Raw genomic sequence first — 27139 nt, forward strand, 5'->3', positions numbered from 1 at the left:
GGGCACCATCCTGACATCCATCCTTGTGACAGAGCTGGAAAACGTGGATGAGGGAGGAAGCTGCCTGGTTTTCAGGGGCAGTCACTGCTGGGGTTTTGTCTGCCTTCCTACTGCTGAGCCCTTGTCCCTTAGGGCTGTGATTTCGATGGCAGCTTCCAGTGTGGAGCAGGCACTGCGGTGCTACCCACACTTTGCAGGATAAGCCCTTAAGCTGCTAAACTCACTTCAAGCAATCCCCTCTTCTTGTGGGTCTTTCTAACAAGTGGATCAGGCGCCTGCCTGCCCTAAGCAGTGCTGTGAATCCATATTAATGGATTCATCATAATGCCTCGCTCGTGCCTTTGCTCTCCAAGTGAATGGACTTTTGGGAGTCCTATACCTTACAGTGAAAGTGCCGTTCGTTTTCTTCCACAGCTTGGCTGGTTTTAACTGTAACCTCCCATGTTGGCTTATGCTGACTGTATATACTACTTGATTTGCTTAATTTTGGCCTCCCTCGTGGCTTAGGTTGCTGCAGAGCTGGACCCTGATAAACCCTGCAGCCCTTCTGGAGGAATAAAGTGATGCCCAGAGCTTCTCCTTCCTGGCAGCCTCCTCCCCCAGCCCTCCACCGTGGCCATGGGACCTCCGTGTCATGCAGTTTCCTGCCTCCCCTGAGCCAAACATGTGCAGACTCAGCCATGGATCCCACCCTGCATGTTTAACACACCCAGGCTGGTATTTCCGCCGTCTCCCTCTCCCCCTGCACGGCCCCTTCACATCGTCAGCCTTCGCTGTGACCTTGACCTCCAAACCTTCCAAACATGGAGCATCTGGCACACAGCTGGCCCTGCTGGTGCTTTTGGGGTCTGTCTGGTAGGGGGAGACCCTGAATTTGGAAGTGGCCACAAGGGGATGGATGCCTCGTGCATCCTATCACAGTGTTCAGGAAAGGATTCCTCCAGGGAAAGGGCCCGGTGGTTGCACTGGAAGTCATCAAGGATTTGACTCTCATAGGGTGAGGAAGGCTCCAAACTGATTCCAGCTGTTAGGAGTGAGACAGATCTCTGATGTGCTCCTGGCTCCCAGCCAGGGAGCTCAACAGCAGCTCTTTTAGAGCAATTTGGAAGGAGGAATCAGCTCGTAGTGGTTAATTGTCTCCCGATGCTGCCAGCAGCCATGCTGCTGTGTGCTCTAGCCCCAGTCCAACCCAATGGCATGACCCTCTCCTACCAACATGTGAGACAGAAAAAGAAGTTGCCCCTCTTTCTTGGCTGGATATATGGATCATCCATCCCTCTGCAGGGACGTGCAGGCCCCGAGCATCTCTTAAGAGCTTCTCTTTCAGATCATAGAATCACAGAATCACCAAGGTTGTGTTTTCCATGCTTTTCTCTACAGCTGTGAGACTCAGGAAGGCAAACTAAAGAGAGACCCAGGGCTCTTCATGAGTCTGGTAGCTGAACATCAACTTACTGTCTGTGCCATAAAGTTCTGTTGTCTACCAAGAACAGATCTCCAGAGCAAAGCAGCATGTCAAAGGCCCTGCATCTACATTGTGAAAGTTTTGCATGTTCATAGAATCATAGAATGGCCTGGGTTGAAAAGGAGCACAGTGCTCATCCAGTTCCACCCCCTGCTGTGTGCAGGGTCACCAACCAGCAGACCAGGCTGCCCAGAGCCACATCCAGCCTGGCCTTGAATGCCTGCAGGGATGGGGCATCCACAACCTCTTTGGGAAACCTGTTCCAGTGCCTCAACCACACTTTTTCTGCTCTGAATTCCAATGCAAGGATGTGCTCCATGTTCAGAGCATTACATGTCCTCCAGAGTTGTTTTTTTCTGGCTTAGTGTCATCACTAATTCATCTGTTTGTGTGATCAGGAGATTTACATCCATTGGGCAGCTCAGCACTGGGGAAGCCCTTCTCCAGTAGCATTGCATATTTTAAAGGTGCTGGAGGCATTGTGTTGCACATGTCCCTGCAGGTGGCCCCAGTAGTAATGACTGGAGAGAAGAGTGGGCTCTTGAAATGTAGAAATAGGGAACTTCAGAAAGAAGAGACATTTGAACCTGATTTTCCCACATTTTATAGCAGTGTTCTGGTCTAGGAGACATGGCAGAAGATGAGTGGCTCCAATGGTTCGCATACCTGAGATTTGGCCCTCTGTTTTTCAGATTTTATGTTGAATGACTCTAACTGTATTTGGGGCTGAGCTGACTGCTCACAACACTTGTTTTGCTGGAGGTTTGTTGGGAGAGGCACAGCAGCTCAAGCCAAGTCAAACTTTTGCATGATTTTTACTTTGCTTCACTTCCAAGCTATAAAAAAAAAAAATCAGAAGAAGGAAAATCAGTTCTTCACGTAGCTCTGACAAAGCACTGAAACACATTACAAAGGCTGGAAGCACTGTTGCAAGCCCAGCGTGAGAAATTGCTGCAGCAATTTCCAGGACGTGTCATCTGCTTGCGGGAAAGCACGTTCACCCCGTTAGCAGGGGGCTGTGTTTGCAGCAATTCACACGTTGCTCTGCAGATAAATCTAGCAGGTATTGCTGGAGTTAGACAGGAAAATGATGCGCTCTGCCCTTAGGAGAGCCAGGTGCAGAGAGAGAGAGCGCATTCAGTGGTGTCTGCAGCACCTCAGGTTGTTCTGCCTCTGTTGGGCTTCTCCTTATTAGGGCCTTGGGAGCTCCCAGGTGAGGTGTGGCGAGGGATTTGGACATGTAGGGCCAGTGGGAGCTCTGCTCCTCAGTTCCTTTTCTCTCTTATAGGATCACAGAATGGTTGGAGTTGGAAGGGAACATTAAAGGCCATCTGGTCCAACTCCCTGCAATGAACACCCACAGCTCTGTCAGGTGGCAGGGCAGTTGGATGGACTTCCCACTTATGAAGCTGGGGAGATGCCAATCTGGGTTAGAGGAGAAGTGAGCTTTGGGCTAAAGGAGCTCTGGTGCATTCCAACCCATATGTATCTAAAAGGGTGGTGATTTGGGTGGTCCTCATCATGAGAAAGTCCAATTCTAGACTACGTCATACTGGAAGAGATCTGCAAGTGCTGTGGAACAGAACTGCAGTGAAGTGTTTGCTCTAGGGGTTATCAAATGGGATGTGATACACTAAAAGAGAATACAGGTCTGCACTGAGGAAAAATATGCTTGGGATGTTTTCTGGTTGGCCTCACCCAGGTAAATAACAGTGAAGTTGAGGGAGGGTGGGTTTGGGGATTTGCCTTGGTGGGCTTTGGTGGACCCAAAATGGGGCTTCTGGTGGAGGTTTTGTGTGCTTTGGAAAGAAAGTTTTTTTGTTTTTTGTTTGTTTGTTTGTTTTGTTTTGTGTTTTTATTTTTGAACAAAAAGTCTCCCTCTCACTGTCAAAACTGCTGTCTATGACTGAGATTGCACAGAATATAAGAAACCCAAAACATGAAAGGGGTGAATCGCCCACAGAGACAAAGCCCCGCATGAGGCTGACTCAAAATGACTCAGCCTTTTACTTTTTTATAGCAAGATCAGGAAAGTTTTCTGCGTGACTTCTTCCCAGCCATTTCATTCAACCCTGAGAGCAATCTGATGAGCAGTGAAGGGTCGGAATCTGCCATCTGTAGAGCCCCTTTGGTCTGGGTTATGGCCGTGGTGAGCCGTGGTCAGGCTCAGGACCTCGGACAGCCGCAGTGGATGGGAGAGCCGTGATGGATAAGGGCACTCAGCACAGCTTGGGGCATGCTTGGATAACATGCATGCATTGCCATTCCCCAGCTGGAGCGTGGCCATGAGCTTTAAAGGCACCCCCAGGTTCCAAATGTACCAATGGGGAAGCTGGGTTGCAGAAGGGAGTGTAAAGAATTTGGAGGAGCGTTTGAGAGTTTGGTAAAGGTTGAAACCTCAACAATTCAACGGTTTGCGCAGGAAAATTGGCAGCCGTGGGTGTAGAATGAATCACAAATGTGCACATGTTTTGCCCGAGGTGAAAAGCAGAGTGCTTTTTGGCTGTGAACTATCAGCTTGTTAGCCTGGAAATGCTCCTTTTCTGTAATTTTTTTCCGCCTTTTTTTTTCTTTCTCTCTCTATTGCTGGGAGCAATGTTGTAGGGAGGACGGTGGAAAGGCTGCTCCCGTTTGCCCAGCATCGCTCCCCTTCCTCTCCCTTTTCTGAAAATCCCCCAGGCCAGAGGACGCACAGGGCCAGGAATATTTGTCCCCATCAAATGAAGGTCAAGAGCCTGGTGCTTTGGAGGGAGCTCCACTGTCTCCAAAGTGAATAACTGCAGCCTGACGTGGCCATGTCTCAGCAAAGGTGAGCCATGTGCTGACCTGCAGCCATCCTTTTCAAGGGGAAAATTGGCTGTGCTGAACGAAGACGTGGCTGGGAACATCTCCCCATGCTAGGACAGGTTTGGGCAGATGCAGCACCTTAGCCAGATGCTTGTGCAACAGCAGATCTCCCATGTTAGACCCCATGCAGGTGGGATCTGTCTTCTCTGCCTTGGTTCCCTGCAAGCTCCAGATTTTTTGGGCAGTTCGCTGGGAAGACCTTGCAGCTGCTTCCCCAGCCTCACTTGTCACCGTCGGAACTGTGAATCCTCATCAGCTGAAATGTGTCTGAGTGTGACTGTGTGTGACAAGTCTGCAAGGATTGCACAGCGTGAGAGCATGGGCTGCCCAGGGTGGGCAAGGATCCCTGCTCTGGATCCATGGCGGGGAGATGGCAGTGCCCTGAGCCAAAGCCTCTGTAGTTGCAAATCTGATCACATCCCAGTGAAGTCATTGGCTCTTATCACAGTTGGAAAATTGTGCTGTCTCCCTCCATTGCCTTTTTCAGCTGCCTTCTGGTTCCTTGATAAAGCACATTGGGCTGAGTACAGAGAGCCCAAGGAAAGGGAAGCGATGACCATGGCCTGCAGAGTGGGATGCTCAAGCATTGGGTTTGTTAATGAGTAGAAGATGTCCTTTCTCCATCTGGCTAAAGAAGCAGAAGTGCCACTACTGCTGTCTAAAAAGTTGATGATGTGCACAAGGAGAGTTAGAACCTCATTGCTGCCCATCAGGCACACCTGGTGAAGCACACAAATGATGAAGGTCAAGGAAAAAGGCTTTCAGGGCACCTTTGGTTGCATGGAAGTTGCCCCTTCCATGAGAGAGTTGCCTACTCTTCTCCAGCCCTGCTGAAGACTCCTGCACCTTGCATCTGCTGGCAGCAGTCTGAGGGGAACATCAGCCAGGTTAGAATAAATGTGTCTGATATTTTATTTGTTATTTTGGGTTGCAGTGAAGCAGATAGCCATTGGTTTGGTCAAGGCAAGGACTGAACAGTGGGGCTGTTGGGGTTAAAAGCTGCAACATTGACTGCAGATCTCTTCTTGGCACACGAAGTCTGGAGTGAGTGGAGAGCACAGGCATAAGAGAAGATGACAAAGATCTTTCAAGAATTTCTCTGTGTCTGAATTAGTTTGGAAAAATGAGAAACTCTCTTTGGATAGGGTTTGTATATGTGCAAATGTTGACTTTATTGCAGCAGATGTGTTCTTGTGCTGTGGATAACACCATCCCTACTCCTGTGTCGGGCTGTGCAATACTTGTTAATGCAGGCTGCATAAAATAGTGTTTACCAGAGCCCTCCATTCATGCTGGCTGCGCAGATTTGCTCTTGTTCCCTCCTGCTGCTACCTCTACCAGAATGGAGCAGCTTTTGGTACCATGGTCTGTCCCAACAGGGCAGCACGGTGCCGGAGCTCACAGCCCCAGGGCTGGGTGCACAAAGCAGCTTTCAGAACAGCGCTGTTCCTTTCTTGCAGGTCTCTGTTCTTTGATTAGAACCTGGAGAACTAGAGTGGCAGGGATCGGATCCAACGCGCGCTCCATGGCGGTGTGACAGATGGCTGCTGGCACGAGATCAGACCCTTCCTGCTGCCTTTCAGCAGTGACTAACAGCTGGGTGTGCCGCCTCAGGTCTGCCGTGCCTTGCACATCTCCAGTGTTCTCAGGTTAAAGGTTCAGTTTCGGCCTTGGATGACGTTAGTCGGAAGTTTAAAAGCGCTGTTGGATTAAACTGAATGAACTGTTTCTTCACCAATGGAAGGAACAGAGGCAGGATCTTCTTTGTTGAAAGGAGGGATTCCCAGTTTGGGCCTGGATGTACTGATTTTGATGTTCTCAGGTTGTTATCTCTCCCAAATGCGTATGCCTGCAGCAGAGGATAACACTAGCCTGATCGCTCCCCTTGCTGCTCGAGACACTTTCAACGCTGTTGAAATAATAGCTCAGGTTCATCTCTGCCAGGCTTTCAAATAACTAGACCGGCACACTGGAAAGTTAGGCTGAAGTTGTTTGTGAAGATCAACTTCTAATGGAGAAGAAGGGGAAGGAGGCATTCCAAAAGTAGGTGCTACCCATCGAATTGCTGCTTCCACCTCAAACTCCGCAATTGCATTTCCTTTTGCAAGAGGAGATCTCCACCATCATTGCTTCTCTGCAGTGTGTACTCACACTTCCCAGCTCCATAAAACAGAGGGAGATCTTTAGGACATGAGTTCCCTGGAGGGCAATAGTTTCGTAGAATCATAGAATGGCCTGGATTGAAAAGGACCACAATGATCATCTGGTTTCAACCCCCTGCTATGTGCAGGTCGCCAACCAGCAGCCCAGGCTGCCCAGAGCCACATCCAGCCTGGCCTTGAATGCCTCCAGGGATGGGGCATCCACAGCCTCCTTGGGCAAGAGCACAACCTCCTAGTTTGTAGAACTCGTTACTTTACTTTGGCAATGAAGAAACAAAGAGAAGCTTATTTACGAGCAGCAGTGAGGGCCAACGTTTTTGGTACTTGTCCCCACTTGCTGTCACATGAGTTTTACTAGAATGTGTTTTACATCTTTTTAAATTAATCCCACCGAATTCTCTGCGTGAATGTTGTAGACTGCTCATATCTGGTTTATGCTGACTCACTGCAATTCGGTAATTAAGTTTAATTGCTATAAGGTAGACCTGTACTGATTGAAGGATGGCCGTGAGGGGATTTGCACAGGTTTAAATGCAACCCATTTAAAAATCTCCTTCCAGCTAAAGCTATTAAGCCCTGACTATAGATAAAACATCAGTTCCACAGTGTTTATTGGGAAGGATACGTGGAGAACAAGGTATGCAGGGTTGGGGTAAATTGTAACAGCCCAGGGCAATTTGCTAGAGACCAGGCGCTTCACTTTGAGGTCAACACTCAGGAAGGAGATGGTTGAGGAGCTGTATGAGATGGAGTTGTAGAACCACAGACTTGTGTTGGAAGGCAACTTACAGCCCCCCACCTCAACCTACAACCCCCCACCAGATCAGGCTGCTCAGGGCACCATCCAGTCTGGCCTCCTTTCCCTTGTGGCCAGCGTGTCCTCACTCAGGGTCACTCTGTGCTCCCAGCAGCCCTTCTTCCTCCCCAGGCGCTGTCCCCAGAAGCCCCATCCCTCTGCAGACCCCAACACAAAGCAGCAGCAGTGTGCGATGTCTTGGATGCCCGCCCGTGCTCGGCTTTTCCTGTCTGAACAATGTGTGCAGCAGGCTTTTCTTCCGAGAAGGTTTCGCTTCCCTGATGTTTTCTGTCCTCTCCATAGGTGGTTAGAGGCATTCACTCTTCCCGGGAGCAACGTGCTCTTTCTTTCTCTTCCTGCCTTGGCTCTGTCCCCTCCAACTTGCAGCCACTGAGTCACAATTGAATTCTCTTTGCTCTCCAGAGCAGGGAGGGGAAGGTTTAAGTCTTGTTGCATAACCTTCTCAGTGGACACACACCACCCTCAGCTTAAACCTTTCTCCTGTGTCTTTTGTTGCACTTAAAAAGAAGGCAAACAGGGTACTGGAAATGGTAGAAAAGCAGTGTGGTGCAGACCGGATGGCTGCTGTGGATGCTTTTAGTAGTACAAATAATGCTAGGGTAGAGAGAGATGGGAAGAGCTACCAAAGGGCTGGCATCCTGTGGATGCAATACTGCAGAAGTGTCCTTGTCCACCCACAGTGGGCAGTCAGCAGGCAAGTCCAAACAAATGCAAAGATGCCATTCTGGCTGTATTTTTTCATTGGTTGGGTTGGGTTGTGGTTTGTGGTTTTTTTTCCCCTCTTGCTATAGCACTCTGTGTTTCACAAGGTCAACTATATGTGGGTTTTTAGGAAGTAAAGGGCATCCATGCCTCTGTTTGTGGACATGGGAGCTCTGTATGGCACTGGGACTAAGTAGGAAGGTGAGGGCTCACTGCAGCCCAGCAGTGTGTGTGCAGTGCACAGCCCTGCTCAGGTCACAGCTCCAGCACAAGCAGTTTGCTCTGAAGAGCAAAACAGAAATGCCAAACAGTGGAGGAGCACTGGGAGGGCCACCTGGCTTCGAGCCCTTGGTTAAGGGCTGTGCGTGTGCCAGGGTGATGGTGGTGGTGGTGATGAGAGGGGCCAGGAAAGCCTTGTCCTGGCACAAACACCTCTTCTTCCATCATTTAATGCATCATTTCCATTTCCATTTAATTTTATTATTAAGTTTCAGTGGTGATGTGCAAGTTTCTCCAACTCAGAGTTTGGAAAGGCTGCAGAAGCACACGGACTACGAGCCTACGCAGACTTTGAGTGCAGTATTTCCATAAGGCACTCAGAAACTGGAGAGAAGATCCATGCACTCTGTGCCCCAGCCAACAAGCAGAGGACTGTCTGCAAGCCTCATCCAGTCCTGTCACTTCACATCCCAAGCAGCAGTGCCACGTCCTGAGGAAGTGATTGACTCTGACAGATCCTATGATGAACTCTCCAGGGCTCCAATTATGTTTTCCAACATTTAGCATCATCTCTTTTTCCCTTCACTCCCCCTCCTTGGGGAGAACTTCAGTCTGAGCAGAAGCTCTGTGTGTGTGCAGATGGGCCAAGAAGGGATGGGTGTTCTAATTTCTGCCACTTGTGCTGCAGCACTGGGGATGGGATGGGATGGGATGGGATGGGATGGGACGGGACGGGACGGGACAGAAGGGGTCCTGAGAGCACCAATGGGCCCTAATGACCCCAAGCAGCCTCACCTGAGACCTCCACCCACAGCCTCTGCCCCATTTAAGAGCAATGCTGGTAAAGCAGATGGTGCTCATCTTTTAGCCCTAACTGAAGCTTTGCCTTGGTGTTTTCCCCTGTGTTCCTTGATAGACCAAAGTGTGCTCTGGGTTTCTTGTTCCTCCTTTTGTTCTTGGGGCTTTTTAGCTGTCTGGGGACAAAAGAATAAGAAAAGCCCTGTGTTGAAGACAGGAGCTTACAGTGGTACAGGTGCACTGGGAAAGTCCGTGGTACCAACCAGTGCTGGGATGTATGCAGGCATTTGTCTCCTCATCTTGCCATTCTAGGTATGCTCGTGCTTAATTTTGGGGATGGAATTTGTTTATAACTTCTTAGAGAGTTTCCATGTGTTTCTTTTCAGCTGGTTTCATTTTATAGCAGGGGTGTGTACTTTTCTGGAGGTTTACCATTTAGCTTTGCAACCATTATTTAAAGCACACTCGTGTTCATATGAAGGCAGGAAAAGTGATGCTGGTCCTGGGCATGCCTCTGGGCTGTGCTGTGTAATCCAGGGAGTGTAATGCAAAGATTGAGAAACAAGCCTGCTCTGAAACACAGGGCAAGTCCATGACATTCCCATAACAAGCAGAAACCCTGCAGTGCCAGGGTGGGAGTGACCCTGGGTTAGTCCTGGGGAGAAGCTGCAAACAGAGGCTTTGGTGCTGAGGCTTTGCTGCTTTTTGTTTAGGAAGGCACGTGCTTCACTTCTCCCTGTGTGTTTTCGTGGAATGTGGTTAACATCATCACATGCTCAAGTCATGCGTTAAGCCCATGCCTTCCCTGGGAAAGCTTGCATTTAAGCATGCTATTTATTGTAGTGAATCCTCAGCTGTGGTTTGTATGGGGCAGCCATTCACCTAACAGCATCCCCTGCTTTCAACTCCGACCTGCAGGGTGAGGGCCTGGGGATGGAGCACACAGCACACAGGGAGGAATGGGAAAGGAACAATATCCCCGTTCTTTTTTTTCTCTCTCAGCTGTGTTTGATCCCAGGTTAATTCCCAGCACTACACACATGCACCACGTTTGGCACAGATGAGCTCTGCAGATCTGGTACCACTTTGGGGTCCATAGCTGTTGTCTCCACGGAGCTCAGCCCTGCACTCTTGCTGATGTGAAGACGTTGTGGTGTTCCCAACTTCTCAGCTGCTGGGGAATAGATCTTTGTGATGCACAGCAGAGCATAGCTCTTGAAATATCAACAGACTGTGCTCTGGGCAGAGGGTGCCCTGCAGTCTGGCCAGTGCAGCTGCCTTTCTAGTGGATGCAGTAGTATAATTTCTCTCCCTGGTACAATTTTTATTGCAAGTGAGCAAATTTCAACGAGGAAACTTGGGAAAGGACTGAGCAGCTTTCCAGCTGAGCTGGGACCTGTGTTTTAGGACACTTGTGTCCCACACTCTGCTTCACAGTGCCCAGCTCTACTTTCATAAAGGTGCTGCTGGGGTGGGAATGGCCCTCTGTGGTTTTGGGGCACTGCTCTCAGAAGGCACCTGGCTGCTGCCGATGTTCTCAGAGCTGTTGGCTGAATCTGCGAACTTTCAATGTCCCCAGACTGTATTTTCATCCTCGATGAGGCAGCTTTGTTGCCCCTCCCAATAAAAGGAATGAAGTGAGCAGAGTGAGGGCAGCTCAGCTGCTGATCTCCTCTCCTCTCCTCTCCTCTCCTCTCCTCTCCTCTCCTCTCCTCTCCTCTCCTCTCCTCTCCTCTCCTCTCCTCTCCTCTCCTCTCCTCTCCTCTCCTCTCCTCTCCTCTCCTCTCCTCTCCTCTCCTCTCCTCTCCTCTCCTCTCCTCTCCTCTCCTCTCCTCTCCTCTCCTCTCCTGCAGATGAAGTGAACCTGCTGGACAAAATGACTTCTCAATTAAAGGACCTCAGCAATGTTTCCTTCAGCTACGATGAGGCCAACTGCAGCACTCTGCAGATCGGGCAGTACTCCACCCTCAGCATTCCTACACAGGAGGTGTTTGGGGACAGGTGGGTGCTGAGATTTGCACCTCAGCTTGTATAAACAGTGCTTTGTGTCCTGGCTGCTGGGTATCCAACCTTACAGCCTGAAGGACTGTTTGCTCTTGGGTTTTCTTGTTATTCCTTGTTCTCACTGAGCTCGTTTGTACTGTGACTTGTTTTGTGCTGCAAGATGCACCATACTTCTTTCTCCCAGGTTTGCAGATGAGCTGAGTGTGCTGATGAAGCTCAGGTACTCACTGCAGGAGGACACCAGCCTGTTGACCATCCTGAGCCATCGGAGCCATGTGCTCTTCCAGATCCGGGTTAGCCCATATGGTTTGGTCTTTGTCACCACGAGGAGGAGGCACTATGAGTAAGTGACACTTAAGGGATGTTTGCTGCTGTATCTGCTCCTCTTGGGCCATCTCTGCTCTGCTGGAGCCAAGCCAGCTTGCTCACAGCACTGACATCCTGGTAGGGGATGCCCTGGGTCAGTGTTACCTTAATCGTTGCTTTGGTAGCCCGTGGTTTGCCCTGTAGAAAGAGTGAGGATAAGCCAAGGTGCGAGAGAAACAAATAGCAATAACTTCCAAGACACCACCAATTTTCCGTTGTTTTCAAGATACAAATAGCAATAATTTTCAAAACAACACTTTTCACTCAGGCTTCCAAATCCATTGGAAACCTCAATTTCCCCCAAGCTGGAAGGAACCAACAGCACTTATTTGTAACAGTAGCATTGATTCCTCCTGTATCATCCTTAGCGTCCACTCTAAGGATGGAGGAGCCCTGGGAGCTGGTAAGGGTGATGCTTCATCCCGCATTGTGTAGGACCCAGGTTTCATGTTCTGCCTCTTCTCTTCCCTCTGGGTGATGCAGGTTCCCTGTGTCCCTGCTCAGTGATGGGCGCTGGCACCGAGTTGCACTCAGCATCTCCCAGGAGAGCCTGGAGCTGCACGTGGACTGTCGGCTGGTGGAGAGAGCCAGCTGGCCTGGCTACCTGGGGATGGGTGTGGGCACCGAGGGGCTGCTCATCATCGGAGGTCTGGTGGAGTCCTTTGAGATCCCCTTTGAGGTGAGGGCAGGGCAGGGCTGTGTTTGGGGATGGAGTTTGCTTTATCTACATGAAGTGTGGTTGCACTTCTCTCTGTGGGAGTCATAGAACTGTTTGAATTGGAAGGGACCAGTAAACGCCAGCTGGTCCCACTCCCTGTACACCCACAGCTCCATCAATGCTCAGCCCTGTCCAGTCTGACTTGGGAGTCGCTTTGCAGTTGATGTGCTGTGGGTTTGATGGGGAGATTGTTGATGCTGAGTGCCCACCCCACGCTGCAAGAAGCCCCTGGCTGCAGGATGCCGGCAGCTCCACAGGCTTTCCCCTCTCCTCTGGAGGAAGCACGCAGGTAAATCTTTGTTTGTCTTCCCCCACAGGGAGCTCTGCAGCAGCTGACCTTTGTGATGGGGGATGCAGCAGCAGCTGGCGAGCATTGCCACAGCCACACCGTGACATGTGTGCACTCCTCTGGCCTCAGTCCTCCTCCGAGGGACCACTCTGCAGCATGGGCAGAGGTGTGGGGCAGCTGGCAAACTGGGAGCTAATACAGCCTGGAAGGAGCTGGGTGTCTGCTGTGGGCTGAGATGCTGGAAGCTCGTGGTGGTGGTGGTCAGCACGTGGGATGGAGGCTGTCCATTGATGTCATAGTTGGGTTTGGTGCAAAGGGGAGAATGAGGCAGGGAAAGAGTTTCTGAGCCAAAGCAAGCCTGGGTGTGTGCACGGCTGTGTGTGCCATGTGTGAAATTTAGAGCAGCTGTAGAGTAATACAGCTGGAGCTCTGCTATAGTAGTGGGGGAAAGCTGTCACCAGGAGCTGGGCATCACTTTGAAGTTCTTGCTCACACCCAGCAAGATTGCTGCATTGCAACACCCTTTCAGATGTTTTCTTCTTCTATGTTGTCAGCACTGGTGGAAAATTGAATAGTAGCCTACTCAGTAATCTTTCCAGAAGTACATGGGCCTCCATCAGTCACACAATTGATCCCCAAAGACACATTGCACCCAGGATGTCCTCAGGACTCTGCTCAGGGAGAGCCCTCATCTCCTGGCCACGTTCTGAACTCAGCACCCATGTTGTCTCTCCTTCCCTCCAATTGTGCAGGTGCCAAAAGAAACCAGTGCGATCCAAGACTCCTCAGCTCAGGTACAGCTCTGCACTGCAGGAGAGATGTGCAGGGAATGTTCCTTTGCATACCCTCCTGGTGTCTCACCCTATTTATTTGTTTCATTTGGGATTTCTAGCCGTGGTTCGTTGTCCAATTTCATGCAAACAGACATCCTGAGAGGGAAGCCTGCCAGCAAATGCAAACTGGGATTTTTTATTTTTATTTTTTTTGTATGACCGAGCAATGAAGAGTGCTCTCTATTTCCTTCCCAGGCACTGCCACTGAGCACTTAAGGATGGTTTGTGTTCCCGTCCTGATGGATGGGATGCTGCCATCTCCACCGGGTTGAACTGGTGGAACTCGTGGGTTGCAGGGGAAGGCCAATGATGGTTTGGGATGAGTTTGGTTTTGGAGCACTTAATCAGAACCAGAGACGCCTCAGGATCTTTGATGTTTGGATTCATTAAAAGAAAAAATGCACTACTAACAGTGTGAAATAATGAAGAGCAGAGCAGGGATGTCCAGTGCTGTGCTTTGGAGTTATGTTTTCTATGCCTTTGTTCACTCAGAAGTAAGTAAATACATCAATAAATTCCCAGATCCCTAATTAGAGCTGATTAATTAAGGAGAGCTATAGTGACAACGGAAGATGTGGGTGGGTGAAGGCAGTAGATGTGTTGTTTGTTAATGTTTCCTAGTTGGACTCAGCTCTGCTGTCAGAGCTTTGTGAGAGCTTGATGGTTGTTGCCCATATCAAGACAGGTTTCAGAGGATAAAGCACATCACAGTGTGATGCTTGTGATGACTGGGGATAGCTCATACGTAGAGAGGAGGGGACAAAAGCTTGCACTGCAAGTGAGGCTCACTTAGGAGAAAGTCTGCTCTTGGTTTTCAGCCTTCCTGAGACTGAGTGTCTCCCAGAAGGTTCTTCCAGGGGATCGATGGTTGAATGCGTTGGGAAGAAAATAGGTTGGTATTGTCTTTTTTTGGTCATGAGCTGGTAAATTGTATCTTAGTCTGCTGGATGGAGAATGCTTCTATTCACACCATGTTTTCTGGTAAGGTGTGAAGCTCTGAATTACGCTCTGCCTGGTCTGACCTTGCAGAAAATGAGGGCAGTGTGGTACACTGGTGTCTGCACTCCTGAAGACAGACATGCCCCACGCTGGGCTTTGACCTGCTTGCTGCTCACTGAGTGAATCTCCCTTCTGGATGGTGGAATCCATCCGTACCAAGCAAACAGCCCAACAGAAGTCAGGGATCATCACACTGGCACTTTTATCTGTATCAGCAAAATGCTATTAATCTTCTTGGACAAGATACCCACTGAGTTACATGAGGTCCCCTTTAAAAACTATGGCATTCGTTGCATTATCTGTGATGTTGTTATTACCACGCTCCATATCAGTTGCTCTGCTACTTAGAGTGAGCTCTGCTTCGAGGACAAGCTCTGTAATTGCTCTAGGGCTCCTGTTTGCCTTTTTTTCTTTTTTTTTTTTGGCACATGAACACAACACAAAACCTTTTCCCAGTACCCCTTGGCCTTCCTCAGTTTTCTGAGCCAAACCAACCCTCAGTGCTCACGTTGGGCTATTTCAGTGGCTGCCACTGCCCTGTGCTGAGGCTGCTCCTCTACAAGTCAGGATGCACTTTGCTTATCACACGTCTATTCCCCTTACCTCTCTTTTACAAATACCCCTTGTGTCTGCTCTCAGTTCCTGCCGTCCCTATTCCCAGATGTCCTTCCACACCCCAATACCTTCTGCTCCATTCTTGTGGGCAGCTTTGAGCCGCTCAAAGCATTTCCCAGCTTGTGCATCTCAGTTCTTCTCACAATGACTTCTCTCTCTAAATTTGGCTGTTACAAAGGAGCAGGCAGGGATGCTATTGGTCTTGGCATTTTATTCTGTTTACAAAGAGCCCACATAACTCAACTGTGATTGCTGGAACATGTGGGACCTGTAACTTTCAGCTCAGAAAGTCAGACATTTCCCCTGAGCTCACCAGATGGGAACCTCTAACCCAGGCCTTTCCCATGCCAGACATTAAAGACGAACAAAATCACAGACAAGCATTTTCTAGGGACTCCAGCATTGCACTGCAGAGTCCCCCTGGCTCTGGTTCCTGTACACAGTGTAATTGCAGCAGATCCCAGCCCTGCCATCCCCTGCTGCACACCCTGGTGCTTCAGCTCCTGGTTAATGTATGCACCTGGTATCTAAAGCCTTTAAACCTGCTGCTTTAGGCAGAGCTCAGGCTTCCAGCACTGGCTCCCCACCGTGCTCTTCCTCCCTTGATGCCATCCAGCATCGCCTAGACACCTTTCCTCTGCTGCCAAAAATGATGTTGGATTTTATTTTAGTGGTTTGCCATTCAGTCCTCCTCCAGCCCTTGCAAACCAGTAGTTTTCCTTTGAAGCACCTGCCTTTAAACTCAAAGCTTTGTGCAGGTTTTGCAAGGCAGGATCTCTTCAAGTCCGACCTTCCTCTGTCCTCTGCCTGCTGGGGGGTTTCTGGTTAATGATGTCCATGTGCTCCATGGGCTGAATCATCCCCTCCTCGTGATGCAGCACAAAGCATCGTAGCTCACCGATTTCCCCCTCTGTAAGACATACAGAATGAAGTGTAAGTTCTGGCTGTAGCTGGCACCTTTTGTGTTTCATTTATTGCAAAAATGTGTCTTAAGGAAATGAACGCTTTTGGTTTGGATCAACAATTATACATATAGATAGATATAGATATATGTTTTGTAAGAATGGGGAATAGGGGTCTTGTTGGAGAGATGAAGTGCTTTAGTTCTCACCATTAAAGCTGTATTTCAAAACAGTTTTTAATCAGAAAGCAGCCCCCAAAGCAACGTTGAAACTGCCATGGTGGTGGTGGGATGGTGGTTGGACTTGGTGACCATTAGAGGTCTTTCCCAACCTCAGTGATTCTGTGGTTATTTAGGCATCAGGTGGCTTTGCATTTTTGATATTTTAACAGCAGAAGCCAACAGGACACCCATGTTACAAACTGTGTGCCCAGCAGTGCTCTTTGCCCAGTATGTGACTGGAAACAGCAGTGAGCAAAGGCAGCACGAGCTCCTGAATGTTCCATTTTATGGCTCTGACAGGAGCTTTTATCTCCCTAACTGACTTTTAATTATTAGCTAAGGCCTTGGATAGAAGAAAACTGGCCTGAAGAGTGGGGCTGTTGTGGATTGAATGTGTCTCCTGCCCCACATCTTGGTGGGGTTCAATGCCTCAACAGGGGAAGGTTGGGCTGGGAGTCGGGGGTGGTGTTTGTAGCCTCCAGGAGGGTCAGATTGCAAAGCTCTCTCTTAATGTCCTGCATAGTCTGCCTGTTAATGACATTTCACTTACAAAATAAACATTTTCTCTGGCCAAGGCTGAAGAATCTGCACCCCGAAATGCAACATAGCCAATGCTAGAACTATTCTAATTTGAACTTACAAAGATGCCAGGTCCCCACCCCCACCAGCTCTGGTTTCTTGCTGAATTTACTGCATGCCAGACCCCAAATTGAATCACACAGCTGTGATTGCAGAAGCTGTGGGTTTCATTACTGTGCCTGGTTGCAGGAAGAGGATCACCCGATGCGTGGTGCCACTGCTCCCCCAAGCCTCCCTCGTCCCCTGAGATGAATTCCCATCCCGTCTGCTATTTATTAGCTCTTTTTTAAACTGCCAGGTGCTGGGGGTGGAGGTTTACAAATAGCATTAAATCTTTGCTGGGCAGATGTTGGAGCGTGCGTCGGGCTGACCCCAATTTGCTGTGGTTTGCTAACAAATTACACGGCCCACGGGCTGCATTGTTCAGGGGGGAAATTGAGCTCATGACTGCTAATTATAGTGTGTTGATAGGCTAGGATGTTAGTACTGAGGAGCTCCTCCTACCAGGCTCCAGAACTTGCTTTCCATCTTGCCCTCTTTGCTTCTTGCACTTTGACCTTATCACAACCTCTCTCAACTCCTGCTCCTCAGTGCTGGGTTGCCCGTTGCCTATATAGGCATAGGTTGATGGTTGGACTAGATGGCTGGACCAGGTGATCCCAGTGGTCTTCCCAACTTTAACGATGCTGTGATTCCACAAAGCTCTGTGGCACTGAGGGACATGGCTTAGTGATGAGACTTGGTAGGTCAGGTTGACCTGATGGTTTTTGAAGGTCTTCTTCCAACCTAATTCCAAGCTATGATTCTACTCTTAAAAATATCTTTATCAATGAAGTTTGAGTAATTTTACTCGTGCTGGGGATTCTGAATGGTTCCCAGCAAAGCCAGCTTTGCTGGGTGTGGGCTATACACAAGGTTGGAGGGGTTAGACAAGTGTCAGCACCAAAATATGAGCTTGCTGCCTCTGAGTCAACTGGGGGGCTGGATCACACCTGCTGGCATTATTTCTGGCTCTGCTTAAAGCAGAAATATGACATGGGTGCTTCAAAGAATGGGGCTTGGTCCTGCTTAGTCAGACATTCAGTGCACGGAGTGTATCTGTGTTGGAGCAGGCAGCCTCTCACCAGCTACCTATACCCACGATTTTGAAGGTAGAAATATTCCTGTTCTCCCCAAAACCTCTATACTCAGAGATCATCTTGGCTCAGAAGAATATTGTCCTTTGGGTGAGAGCTATGGCTTCAAGAGGAGTTAAGGATTGGCCCCAGCCCCCACTCAGTTGTAGCTGCAGCGACTGGACAAATATGGGTCAGATAATGAGGGATGGATGTGAACTGGGGTGTTTTCACAATTGAATGCAAAGCATTCCAGTTGTTTCGAAAATGCTCTGATGCCTTTTGTGTTCCTCTGTCTCCCAGTTGCCCTTCTGAATTGGGTTTGGCCAGAGCCATGCATTCCACCAAGTCCTTGCCTCGGAGCCACTGGGTTTGGCAGTGACATTGCTACTGCTGGTACTTGGGAGCACCAGGATGAGTTAGCTTCCCATCCAACTCACTCCCAACAGATCATGCACCTTGGGTCCATGGTGCCGAGCAGAATCAGAGCCAAGTGATAGGTTCAATCAAAAGAAGATGCCCAGGGAAGGACGATGGGAAGGATGCTCGCTGCCTCCTTGTACTTCCCTGCTCCCTTCCCCAGCCCTGCAAGGCAATCACGGACCTGTGTCTCCCTCTAGTGACTTCTCACTGGCTCTGTTAGTCAACGACCTTGCACCAAACTCAACGATGCATCAGCCAGGGCCGAGCTCCCATGGGTTCCTGTTGGTGCCCTGTGTTGGGTTATGTGTGCCCTACGAAGTGTGCTTTGAGAAGGTGGTGTGGGCCAAAGAGAAACACTTACAAACAAATCCGTGTTAAAATAATTAACTCAAGCAGGTGAACTAACCCACCTGGCACTGGGAAACTGCCTGGAACCCATTCAGTGTCCTGCCCTGCTTTGGGTGCTGAAAGAAGCTTATGGTGCATGGTAGTCCAGGACTGGGTATTGGTACAAAGCTGACACTTGGAGACCTAATAGAACAACCTGCAGGGTAAAAAAGAGAGAAAACAACAGATTTCATTACTTTCCCTCCTTCCTTCTCAGGATTCCAAGCTCTCCCATCCAGATTTGACTTTGGGCCCACCTTGGACATGGGAGGATGCCCAGGAGACCCTTAGCCTGCAGCCAGATGGGAGCATCCGGACTTTGTTCTCCGCTGCTGAAGTGCCAACAGCTGAAGAGCTGGAGGAGGAAGAGGGAAGCCTTTCCATTGAGGATGAAGGCTTTGAGCTGTTGAACTCCACCTATAATAAAATCCCTGGCAGGCCAGGGATCAGCAGGAGCAGACCACAGATCATTGGCATCCCCAGTAAGTCGGCTGGTGCAGATTCCTCCCTTTCTCCCAAGCATCATTACAACGCCTGGCCCCTTATGGTGCTTTTGTTCTCCCAGGATCATCAGCCAAGAAGGAGCAAGCCTCTGACTCTGGGCAGGAGAACATCACCAAAGAGAAGCTGAAGGGCAACGCAGACACCCACCTTCTCCTCCCACCCATCAAGCCTGGCCATGCCACCAACCCCATTGCCTCCTCCAAAGTGTTCCCATCGAGACAACACACAGCTGCACCCGAGGGTTCCTCAGGGATGGCTGCAGGGGATCCAGAGCATCCTCCCACCCCCCTGGGGCACCCCATCTTGCCATCAGTGCGCGGATATCGGGCTCGTGTGAAGCCAGGACCCCCAGGGCTGCCAGGACCCCCAGGGCTGCCGGTGAGTGGTGGGGGACAATGGGGATGGGTGGGTAGGTGGTGTAGGCTGGTTGCATTTCCATGGCAGACAGAGAGGAGAAACCCTCACAATATTGTCAGCCTGTGGTCCCATTATTTGCTTCCCCACCGCTGTAATACCTAAAAACTTCATTCAAAGAAACTTAGGATTTTCCTTTTGGAAACATGACTCTGCCTTCCTGCTGGGTTGGCGGTATGACGCGTGTCAGGCCCATAGCACACCCTTGTGCTGCATCACCTTGGGCATCTTCACCTCCAGAAATGTGTTGGGAAGGTGACTGTGCCTGAGACCTGCCGAGGACACTGCAGGGATGAATGTCCCTTCGGTGACAGCTATCTGGGACAACTCAGAGCCTCTGACCTCAGGCTGGGCAGCCTGCAGGGCAGAATGGTAGTCACAGTATCATAGTTTGAGTCAGAAGGGATACTTAAAGGCCATCTGGTCCCACTCCCTGCAATGCAATGCACAGGGCCACCCACAGCTGCATCAGTGCTCAGAGCCCCAACAGCCTGACTTTGGCTGCCTGCAGAGCAACCTGTGCCAGTGCCTCACCACCCTGAGTGTAAAAGCCACCTTCCTTATATCCAGTTTGTTGGTTTGTTCTCTGCTGGGGAAGGCAGCAGGGCCGGGTGATGCAGCTCTTCTTTCCTTGTAGGGGTGTCCTGGGAGACGTGGACTGGTGGGGCCCAAAGGAGACAAAGTGAGTATGCAGGAAAATGGGTGAAGCTGTGGGGTATGGCCAAGGGTTCAGGGAAACACCACTGATGGTCTGGGTTTGCATCTTGCTTGTTCTGAATCAACACTGCAAAGCGAGCATCCAGTGCTGCAGTGTAGTGGCCCCTTATGTGTATTTGGAAGAGGAGAACAAACACTCTTTTTGCTGGGTGTTTGAATCCCATGAAGCAGCTTTTAGCTCAGGTCACCTGGAGGGATGCTGTCGTGTGACACTGACATCCCTGTGCCCAAAGATTATCCAGGCCAGGACCTGTGCCCAACCTGTGACAAGTATCCAAACCCTAGGTTGAGTTACAGAGCTGCCTTTTTCTTCTTAGGGTCACGCCGGAGCCATGGGGCGGATGGGACCCCCAGGGGACCCAGGCCCCATAGGCATCCCTGGCATCCCCACTGTTGTCCTCTGGAGGAACTCCCGCGAGGACTGGCTGAGCTTCATGGTGAGAACTGAGATGTTTTTTTTGTTTGTTTCGGTTTGGTTTGGTTTTTATCCTTTTTAATGCTTCCAAAGGGTTTTCTCAACCTTTCCATCTCTTCCTGGCTGGCAGGGATGGACTGGGGAGGCTGGCAGGGTGGAGGTATGGGAGGGAGAGGGAAGATGCCACAGGCCTTTTCCTTCTTTAAGGTTCCATGTTCTCCTGTTCTGCTGCTGGGGATGAGGCTTGAAGGCAGGAGGGTGGCTGGAGGTGCAGTGCTCAGTGCTGCATCCAGGCCTTGTTGGGCTTCATCAAGGTAGCACAGGGTGGAAAACAGGAAAAGAGTGGAAAACAGGAGCTGCTGCACAGGTTGGGGAGCTCAGCCTGCAGCGCTGCTGTTTTCCTTGTCTCTCTCTATAGTGTTAAAGGCTATAGTGAAGTCAGGCTAAGAAATGAGGGCAGGAAACTTTAGAGCAGAATAAAGCAAGAGCTCAGCTCTTGTGGAAGATGGTGGTGGTTGTGTTTTTTTTTTTTCCCCAAAAGATTGGATTTGGGGTATTTTTGAAGTCTTGTGAAATAATATCCTGTCCTGACTGAACCTGAGTTCACTGATTCCTGAGACAAAGCAAAGTGCTGGCCCTGCTTCAGCCCCCAAAAAGTCCTGGCAGGGGAAAGGAGCAGTGGCCAACTCAGGATTGACTCTCAAGCAGCCACAATGAGTGCTGCAGCATTAGGGCTCGTTAAATGCATCCATCCATCATCTGCCCCCCAAACACAGCAGGCTGATAGAAATGCTCCCATGTGCTGAAGGCTCTGTTTTTACCCTCTGTAATGAGTTCTTCGTCTTCTTCCTCCAGTGTCAGAGGGCCCAGCTTTGGAGGGGGTTTCCTTTGAGGTTGATGGTGGGTCAAACCTGAGCATGTGGGATCCTGAGCATTGCAGTGTGGGTTTGGTGGGGACAGGGCAGGTTTGGGTTGCAGCATTGGATGCAGTGGGTTTGGAGGTACTGCTGAGCTTGCTGCTCAGGAGGGATGGGTTTGCCTCCCAGGTGTCTGTAGGCTGTGCTGCTGGGAGGAAAGGAGGCTGGATTGTCACCTTAGGTACAGCTTTGTGCAGGGACGTGGCCCCAAACAGCTGCTAATGGCTGAATTCGATAGCAGCAACGTGCTGGGGATGATGAAGGCAGTGCTGGAGAGGATTTATTTGTATTGAAACAACCTGGTCTCCTTCTCTGTGACAAAATGTCCCTGGCAGGGGTGGAGAAAAGGAAAGAGAGAGGATGTTGGGCTGTACAGGTGGGAACGTAGCAGGGCTGCAGCAGAAGCAATGCAACAGAACAAGTCCCTGCTATGCTGAAAAACAACATTCCCAGGCAGCTCAATGGACTCGAGGAGGAAGAGAACCTCATCTCCCAGCCTGGGCACCTGCAACCTGGATAAGAGTACAGTGTGGTACCACCCCACATGAGATAGACCTTGTAGTTTGTGTAGTGGAAGTTAGTTTTCTTTCCCAGCAGAAAGAGAATGGGGATTTAGGGAGAACTTTGTTTGATGTTTATTCCCATTCTTTCAGCAATCATCCTTTTACCAGCTGCTGCACGCTGGCTGGCCGGTGAGTAGCATTCCAGGTTTGTTTTTACCTCCTCGTGGCCAGCTGGGGGGGTTTTCCTCTACCCAACCACTGACAGCAAGATCTGCTCTACCAACACTTCTCTTTAATGCAGAGAAAACCCGGAGCCCCCGGACCCCCAGGGCACCCAGGGAAAGCAGGCATACCGGTAAGCACAGCCACCTCCAAGTGCCCCTGCCTTCCCATGGACGCTCTGGGTTCCCAAGAAATCCTGAATTCCCTCAAAATCAGCTGTAATTTGAGGGCTTGGGATTCCAGCCTAAGGGTTTGCTTGTTGGTGGTCCACTGATGGACAGGTGATGTCTCAGCTCTGTGACATTGTCCCCCCTCTGCCAGCCCCTGGTGCTGCTCCCGTGTGTGCTCACTTATTTTGGATAAGGACAGGGTTTGTTCATTCAGAGAGCCACCAGAACAAGTCAAGGAGCAGCTCAAGTGGTGCTTGGCAACGGGTCACAGGTGGGGCAGAGAGGTATGGGTGCAGCCGCAGGGCGCTTGGATGCGGATCCATCCTTGGATGCGATTTCCACGGCTCTCTGTGCATTGTTCCTTGTTCTCCAAGTAACCATAACCACGACATCTCTCTGTTCTGCAGTATGATCCAGGGGCACAGCCAACTTTTGCTGATTCAATCTGTGTTTGCACACAGGGGCTGTGTGGGGAGCCGGGACAGCCGGGGGAGAAGGGCCAGCGGGGGTACATGGTGAGTGCCACCCACCCCGTGACTAGGGATGCTCAAATGCAGGATGGGATGGAGGGTGGGGGGCTGGTGCCTGTATTGGACTTTCACAGCTCCAAAAGGTGGTGGAGAAATTTGGAGTTTAAGATCTTGAGCAAGAAATGGAGCCACACCACAGAGCTCTGGATGCCGGAGCAAATCCTCTCCTCACTGCATACCTGCTGCAAGGCGTCCTCTGCCCACCCTGCTCTGTGCAGCAGGGATGTGCATGGGGACACTGCTGCCAGCTGTGCTAGGAAAGGACAAGAGCTGGAAAAAGACAACCTTTTCCAAGCAAGCTTTTGTGTTTTCCAAACCTGTTCTTCGCTCTGAAAGACACCAAAGAAGCCACATCTTTCTCTGCTTCCCTCAAACTCTGACTTTCCAAACTCTGAGCCTAGATTTTGGGGATTTCGTGGGGAATCCGAACAATCAAAGCAATTTGAAGGGAAATGCTTTCTGTCAGTTCCAGATTGAGCTTTATCCTGCCTTAATTCAGAGCTGCCAGGGAGCTGAGGACAAACAGAAAACTGCCCCAAGCCTAGGCTCTGCACATGGGGAAGGATTGAGGGCAGCTGGAGTGCCCCAGAGCTGAGTGACAGACACAGAGGGCTTTCACTCGTACTGCTTAATCCCAGTGCGCTCCCCTACTCCCAGTTTGCTTCTGGCTGTGGCTCTGCTGTTCAAACTTGAGGATGGAGCTCACGGTGCCCAGAGCAGTGCCCTGTGATGAGCACCCTGTTGGGCACGTGGTGGCCGGAGGCACCGCTGTCAGAGCAAGAGCTCAGTGTTCATCTTCTCCAGTTCATCACAGCATGGACTTCTGGCTCTCCTGTCCCCACCCATCAGCCTGTTCCCAAGTCCCCCAGCTGACAGAGGGGCTCATGGTGCTGGTTCTCTCCGCAGGGCAAACCAGGGCTGCAGGGCTGGCCAGGTCGTGCAGGGCAGCCTGGCTTGGATGGGTCCCCTGGCTTGGGGGGCAAACCTGGGCTGTGTGGGCTGCCTGGCGAGCAGGTGAGTGCTGTGTGATGCTGCCCAGACCCCACAGTGACCCCAGGGAATGTGGGGCTGGGAGTTGTTGCATTGCTCAGCCCATTCCTTCCTTCATCTCTGCAGGGGCTGCAGGGCTTCCGTGGGGACCGGGGGCTGACTGGTGAGAAGGGAGAAGAGGTGAGCTGGACTTTGCTTTTCTGGCCTATACTTCATTCCCCTGTAAGTATTGTCTCATCATCTAGATGAAGAATCTCTTGCCCTTGGGCCCAACCTCATTACACATGGCTGCTGCTGGCCAGGGCAGCGTGGGTCACTGGAGCAGGGTAGCAGTGTACTGGGGATCAGCTCTGTGGCTATTTCTTTTCTTCCTGAGATGGTGCATGTAGTGCAAGGTGGAGGGTCCCCACCTCCTGCCCCATACCAGAGCTCCTTCGAGCCATAGCAGACATGTTTTAACTCCTGATGCTCTGTTTGTGGCTCATATGACCTTGTTCTCTTCCAGGGCTTCTTGGGTGATCCTGGACCTGCTGGGGAGAAAGGCGAGAAGGGAATGAAGGTGCAGTGCCTGTCCTTGCCCTGTACAGCCTTCCCTCCTGCCCCGAGGCCATGCTGCCCTCCATCTCTTGCCTTTTTTAGGGGTTGAAAGGAGAGAGCGGCCTGCCTGGTCCTGCTGGAACTCACGTGAGTTGATGGAGGAGCATGGGGTGTCCTTCTCTTTGCACATTGCTCCTTCCCCTCCTGCTACATCCTCATTCCCCTTTCCATAATCAATGCCTTTTCTTTGGAGAGGTGAGGTCACGTCCCCTTGCACATGTCCCAGCCCTTGGGAAAAGCCTTTAGGATCTCCATGCCTTCCCCCACTCTACTGCAAGGGATGCGACAACAGCACTTTGTTAAAAGTCCTCTGCCTTCTGTCCTAGGGCATGGCAGGTCTGAAGGGTGCCATGGGCTTCCAGGGCCCTGCAGGGCCAGAGGTGAGGGTTTTTTTTTTTTCTATGTCTCCAGCCCTGCCTCATTAAGAGCAAGAAGACCTGGGGCAAACCCCAGGCTGTGGCAGCACCTGGGCTCTGTGCTGCTCTCAGCATGATGACAGCATTAGTCAATGGGAGTCATCCCAGTGAGAAAGAATGGGATTTGTAGGAGAGGTAAAAGGGAAATTGAAGTGGTTTGGAGTAGGGAAGAAACAGGGACAGAGGGATAATGGGTGCCTGGAGAGTCCTTGATGCATGATGCGAAGAAGAATGGGGGAATTGGGGATGTGAAGACTCAAAGCAGAAAATCGCATCGTAAAATGGCATCTGTTCTCTGCTGCCTTAGGGAGAAGGTGGTTCAGTGGGTTCCTCAGGCCCTGCTGGCCCTATGGTAAGTCACGGTGCTCCACTTCCCACTGCAATGCTATGGGGTCTGCAACTCAGCTCCCACAGCCCCAGGGCTGAGCACTGCTCTTGCCTTGCAGGGACAGCCAGGCCAGCCAGGCTCTGTTGGGTGCCAAGGAGTCAATGGCTCTCAGGTGAGGCTGCCCAGGCTCCCTCCTCTGTCCTTTGGGATTTTCCAGCTGCTGGGCTCACCAAATCCCTTCACTGCTCTCTTCACAGGGAGAGATGGGTCCTCCTGGCTTGCCTGGCCCCCACGGTCCCAAGGTATGTCAGGATGGGCAAATCTCACAGCAATGGGGTGTCTGGGGGCAGCTGGGGGTGCTGGGAACTCTTCACCCCTCTGCTGTTTCTCAGGGACCGCAGGGCTTGCAGGGACAGCGTGGCCCCCCTGGCCTCAGGGGTATGCAGGTAAATGACGTGTGGGTGCCATCCTGCATTGCTGAGGTGCATACATGCAAGTTGGGAAAGGAGCTGCTGAGCCCCATCCCTGCGTGCTTCTCTGCAGGGTCCTGCTGGGATGGAGGGATCCTCCGGTCCCAAAGGAGACACTGTAAGAATTTCTCCCCTAGTTTTGGCCTCTGGTGGGGCCGGAACTTGGGTTCAAGGGTTTCCCTTTGAGGCACCCCCTTCCCCTGGGGTCTATGCTGCCTTTGGCTGTGCAGACATCGTGCTGGGGTGGCTGATGCTGGCGTTCCCCTTGCAGGGCACAGAGGGGCTCCCTGGAGTGAGGGGACAACCAGGACAGGAGGGACCTGTGGTGAGTCCATGAGGGTGAACGGCAAGGTGGGGGGTGTCCCATCCTCATCTTGAAGCACCCCCAAAGCAGTGTGGGGTAATGCCCAGCAGCCCCAACCCCCTCCCCACACACCCACCCCCACTGGCAGAGTTTTTTCCGTGCTGTGTTCTTTTAGTCTAACTCATGTTTTGTGTCTCTCTCTGAAGGGGTTTATTGGCCTGCCAGGGTCCAAGGGCATCCAAGGAGAGCGGGTGAGTGATGGCACCCACACCATGCATGGCTCAGAGTATGGGAAAGTCACAATCAAGCAGCCCAAAGCACCAGTTTCATCAGTACATCCATGTTTGGGCTTGACATTGGAATAGGTGGCATTGCAGTTTTGGATTTGTCTGAAGTGCTGTACCACGAGGAGCAGGCAGAGATGGCAGTGTGCTCTGTCACCTGCTTTAGGGTTGACAAAGACGGTGGGAGTGCTTCAGCTTGTGTTAAATAAGTCTATAATGAGGATGAGGTGCTGACATGGGATGGGATGCTGATTTGAGCAGAGCCAGCACTGTGATACCCAAATGGGCATCAGTGCCCCAGATGGGATCTGACCAAGCTTTGGTTGTGGTTCCCAAGAAGTCTGAGGGTTCCCTCCCCTCTGCTGCTCTTATAGGGCTGCCGGGGTCCCAGCGGAGCCAAGGGAGACCTGGGTGCCAGAGGAGGCAAGGTACAGTGCGCAGGGCTGTGGCTGGGAGCTGCTCCCTTCCTTTGGCTGGGAAAGCAACCAGTGTTGCACACACTGCGCTGTGTGTGATCTCACACCGTGCTGCTGATCCATTCCCATCCTCCTCCTGCCCAGGGTCTGCGCGGAGCACCAGGAGCTGCGGGTCCCCCAGGGCTGCGGGGCCAGATGGGCTCATTGGGCTTCCCAGGACCCCGCGGGGCAGCAGGACCCCAGGGACCTGAGGTGAGGCTGGGGGTGAGGAGGGGTGAAGGGAGCATGGGCAGCTCTGCCGGCCACATCCTTCTTCTTCCTTCTGTGGGATGAAGGCTCTGAGACCTCTCATTTGTCACCTGGAGTGATCGAGTCAGGGAAGAAATGCAGCATCAGGCAGGGGCTGTGCAGCCTGCGCAACCATGAGAGGGCTTTTGGGGTGCCTCCCTGGATCTGCCCTCACACTCACTCTTCAGGATGA

At 51.1% G+C, this 27139-nt stretch overlaps 1 protein-coding gene across 1 annotated transcript in view; it reads left to right on the forward strand.

Annotated features, from left to right (window-relative positions):
• Positions 1–27139, forward strand: part of LOC104913712 (uncharacterized) — a 42647-nt gene that overhangs the window by 4944 nt on the left and 10564 nt on the right. The window contains exons 2-26 of the mRNA XM_085239661.1: positions 10864–11011; positions 11199–11357; positions 11864–12059; positions 12416–12553; positions 18679–18943; positions 19027–19343; positions 20017–20061; positions 20414–20533; positions 22082–22120; positions 22233–22286; positions 22785–22838; positions 23760–23867; positions 23970–24023; positions 24349–24402; positions 24483–24527; positions 24767–24820; positions 25164–25208; positions 25303–25356; positions 25442–25486; positions 25577–25630; positions 25728–25772; positions 25926–25979; positions 26165–26209; positions 26617–26670; positions 26803–26910. Coding sequence (XP_085095787.1) covers positions 10864–11011; positions 11199–11357; positions 11864–12059; positions 12416–12553; positions 18679–18943; positions 19027–19343; positions 20017–20061; positions 20414–20533; positions 22082–22120; positions 22233–22286; positions 22785–22838; positions 23760–23867; positions 23970–24023; positions 24349–24402; positions 24483–24527; positions 24767–24820; positions 25164–25208; positions 25303–25356; positions 25442–25486; positions 25577–25630; positions 25728–25772; positions 25926–25979; positions 26165–26209; positions 26617–26670; positions 26803–26910 — 2354 coding nt within the window. The remainder of the gene's footprint in view (positions 1–10863; positions 11012–11198; positions 11358–11863; positions 12060–12415; positions 12554–18678; positions 18944–19026; positions 19344–20016; positions 20062–20413; positions 20534–22081; positions 22121–22232; positions 22287–22784; positions 22839–23759; positions 23868–23969; positions 24024–24348; positions 24403–24482; positions 24528–24766; positions 24821–25163; positions 25209–25302; positions 25357–25441; positions 25487–25576; positions 25631–25727; positions 25773–25925; positions 25980–26164; positions 26210–26616; positions 26671–26802; positions 26911–27139) is intronic.

Source organism: Meleagris gallopavo, chromosome 19 (genome assembly GCF_905368555.1).
Source record: "Meleagris gallopavo chromosome 19, MGAL_WU_HG_1.1, whole genome shotgun sequence".
Taxonomy (NCBI): domain Eukaryota; kingdom Metazoa; phylum Chordata; class Aves; order Galliformes; family Phasianidae; genus Meleagris; species Meleagris gallopavo.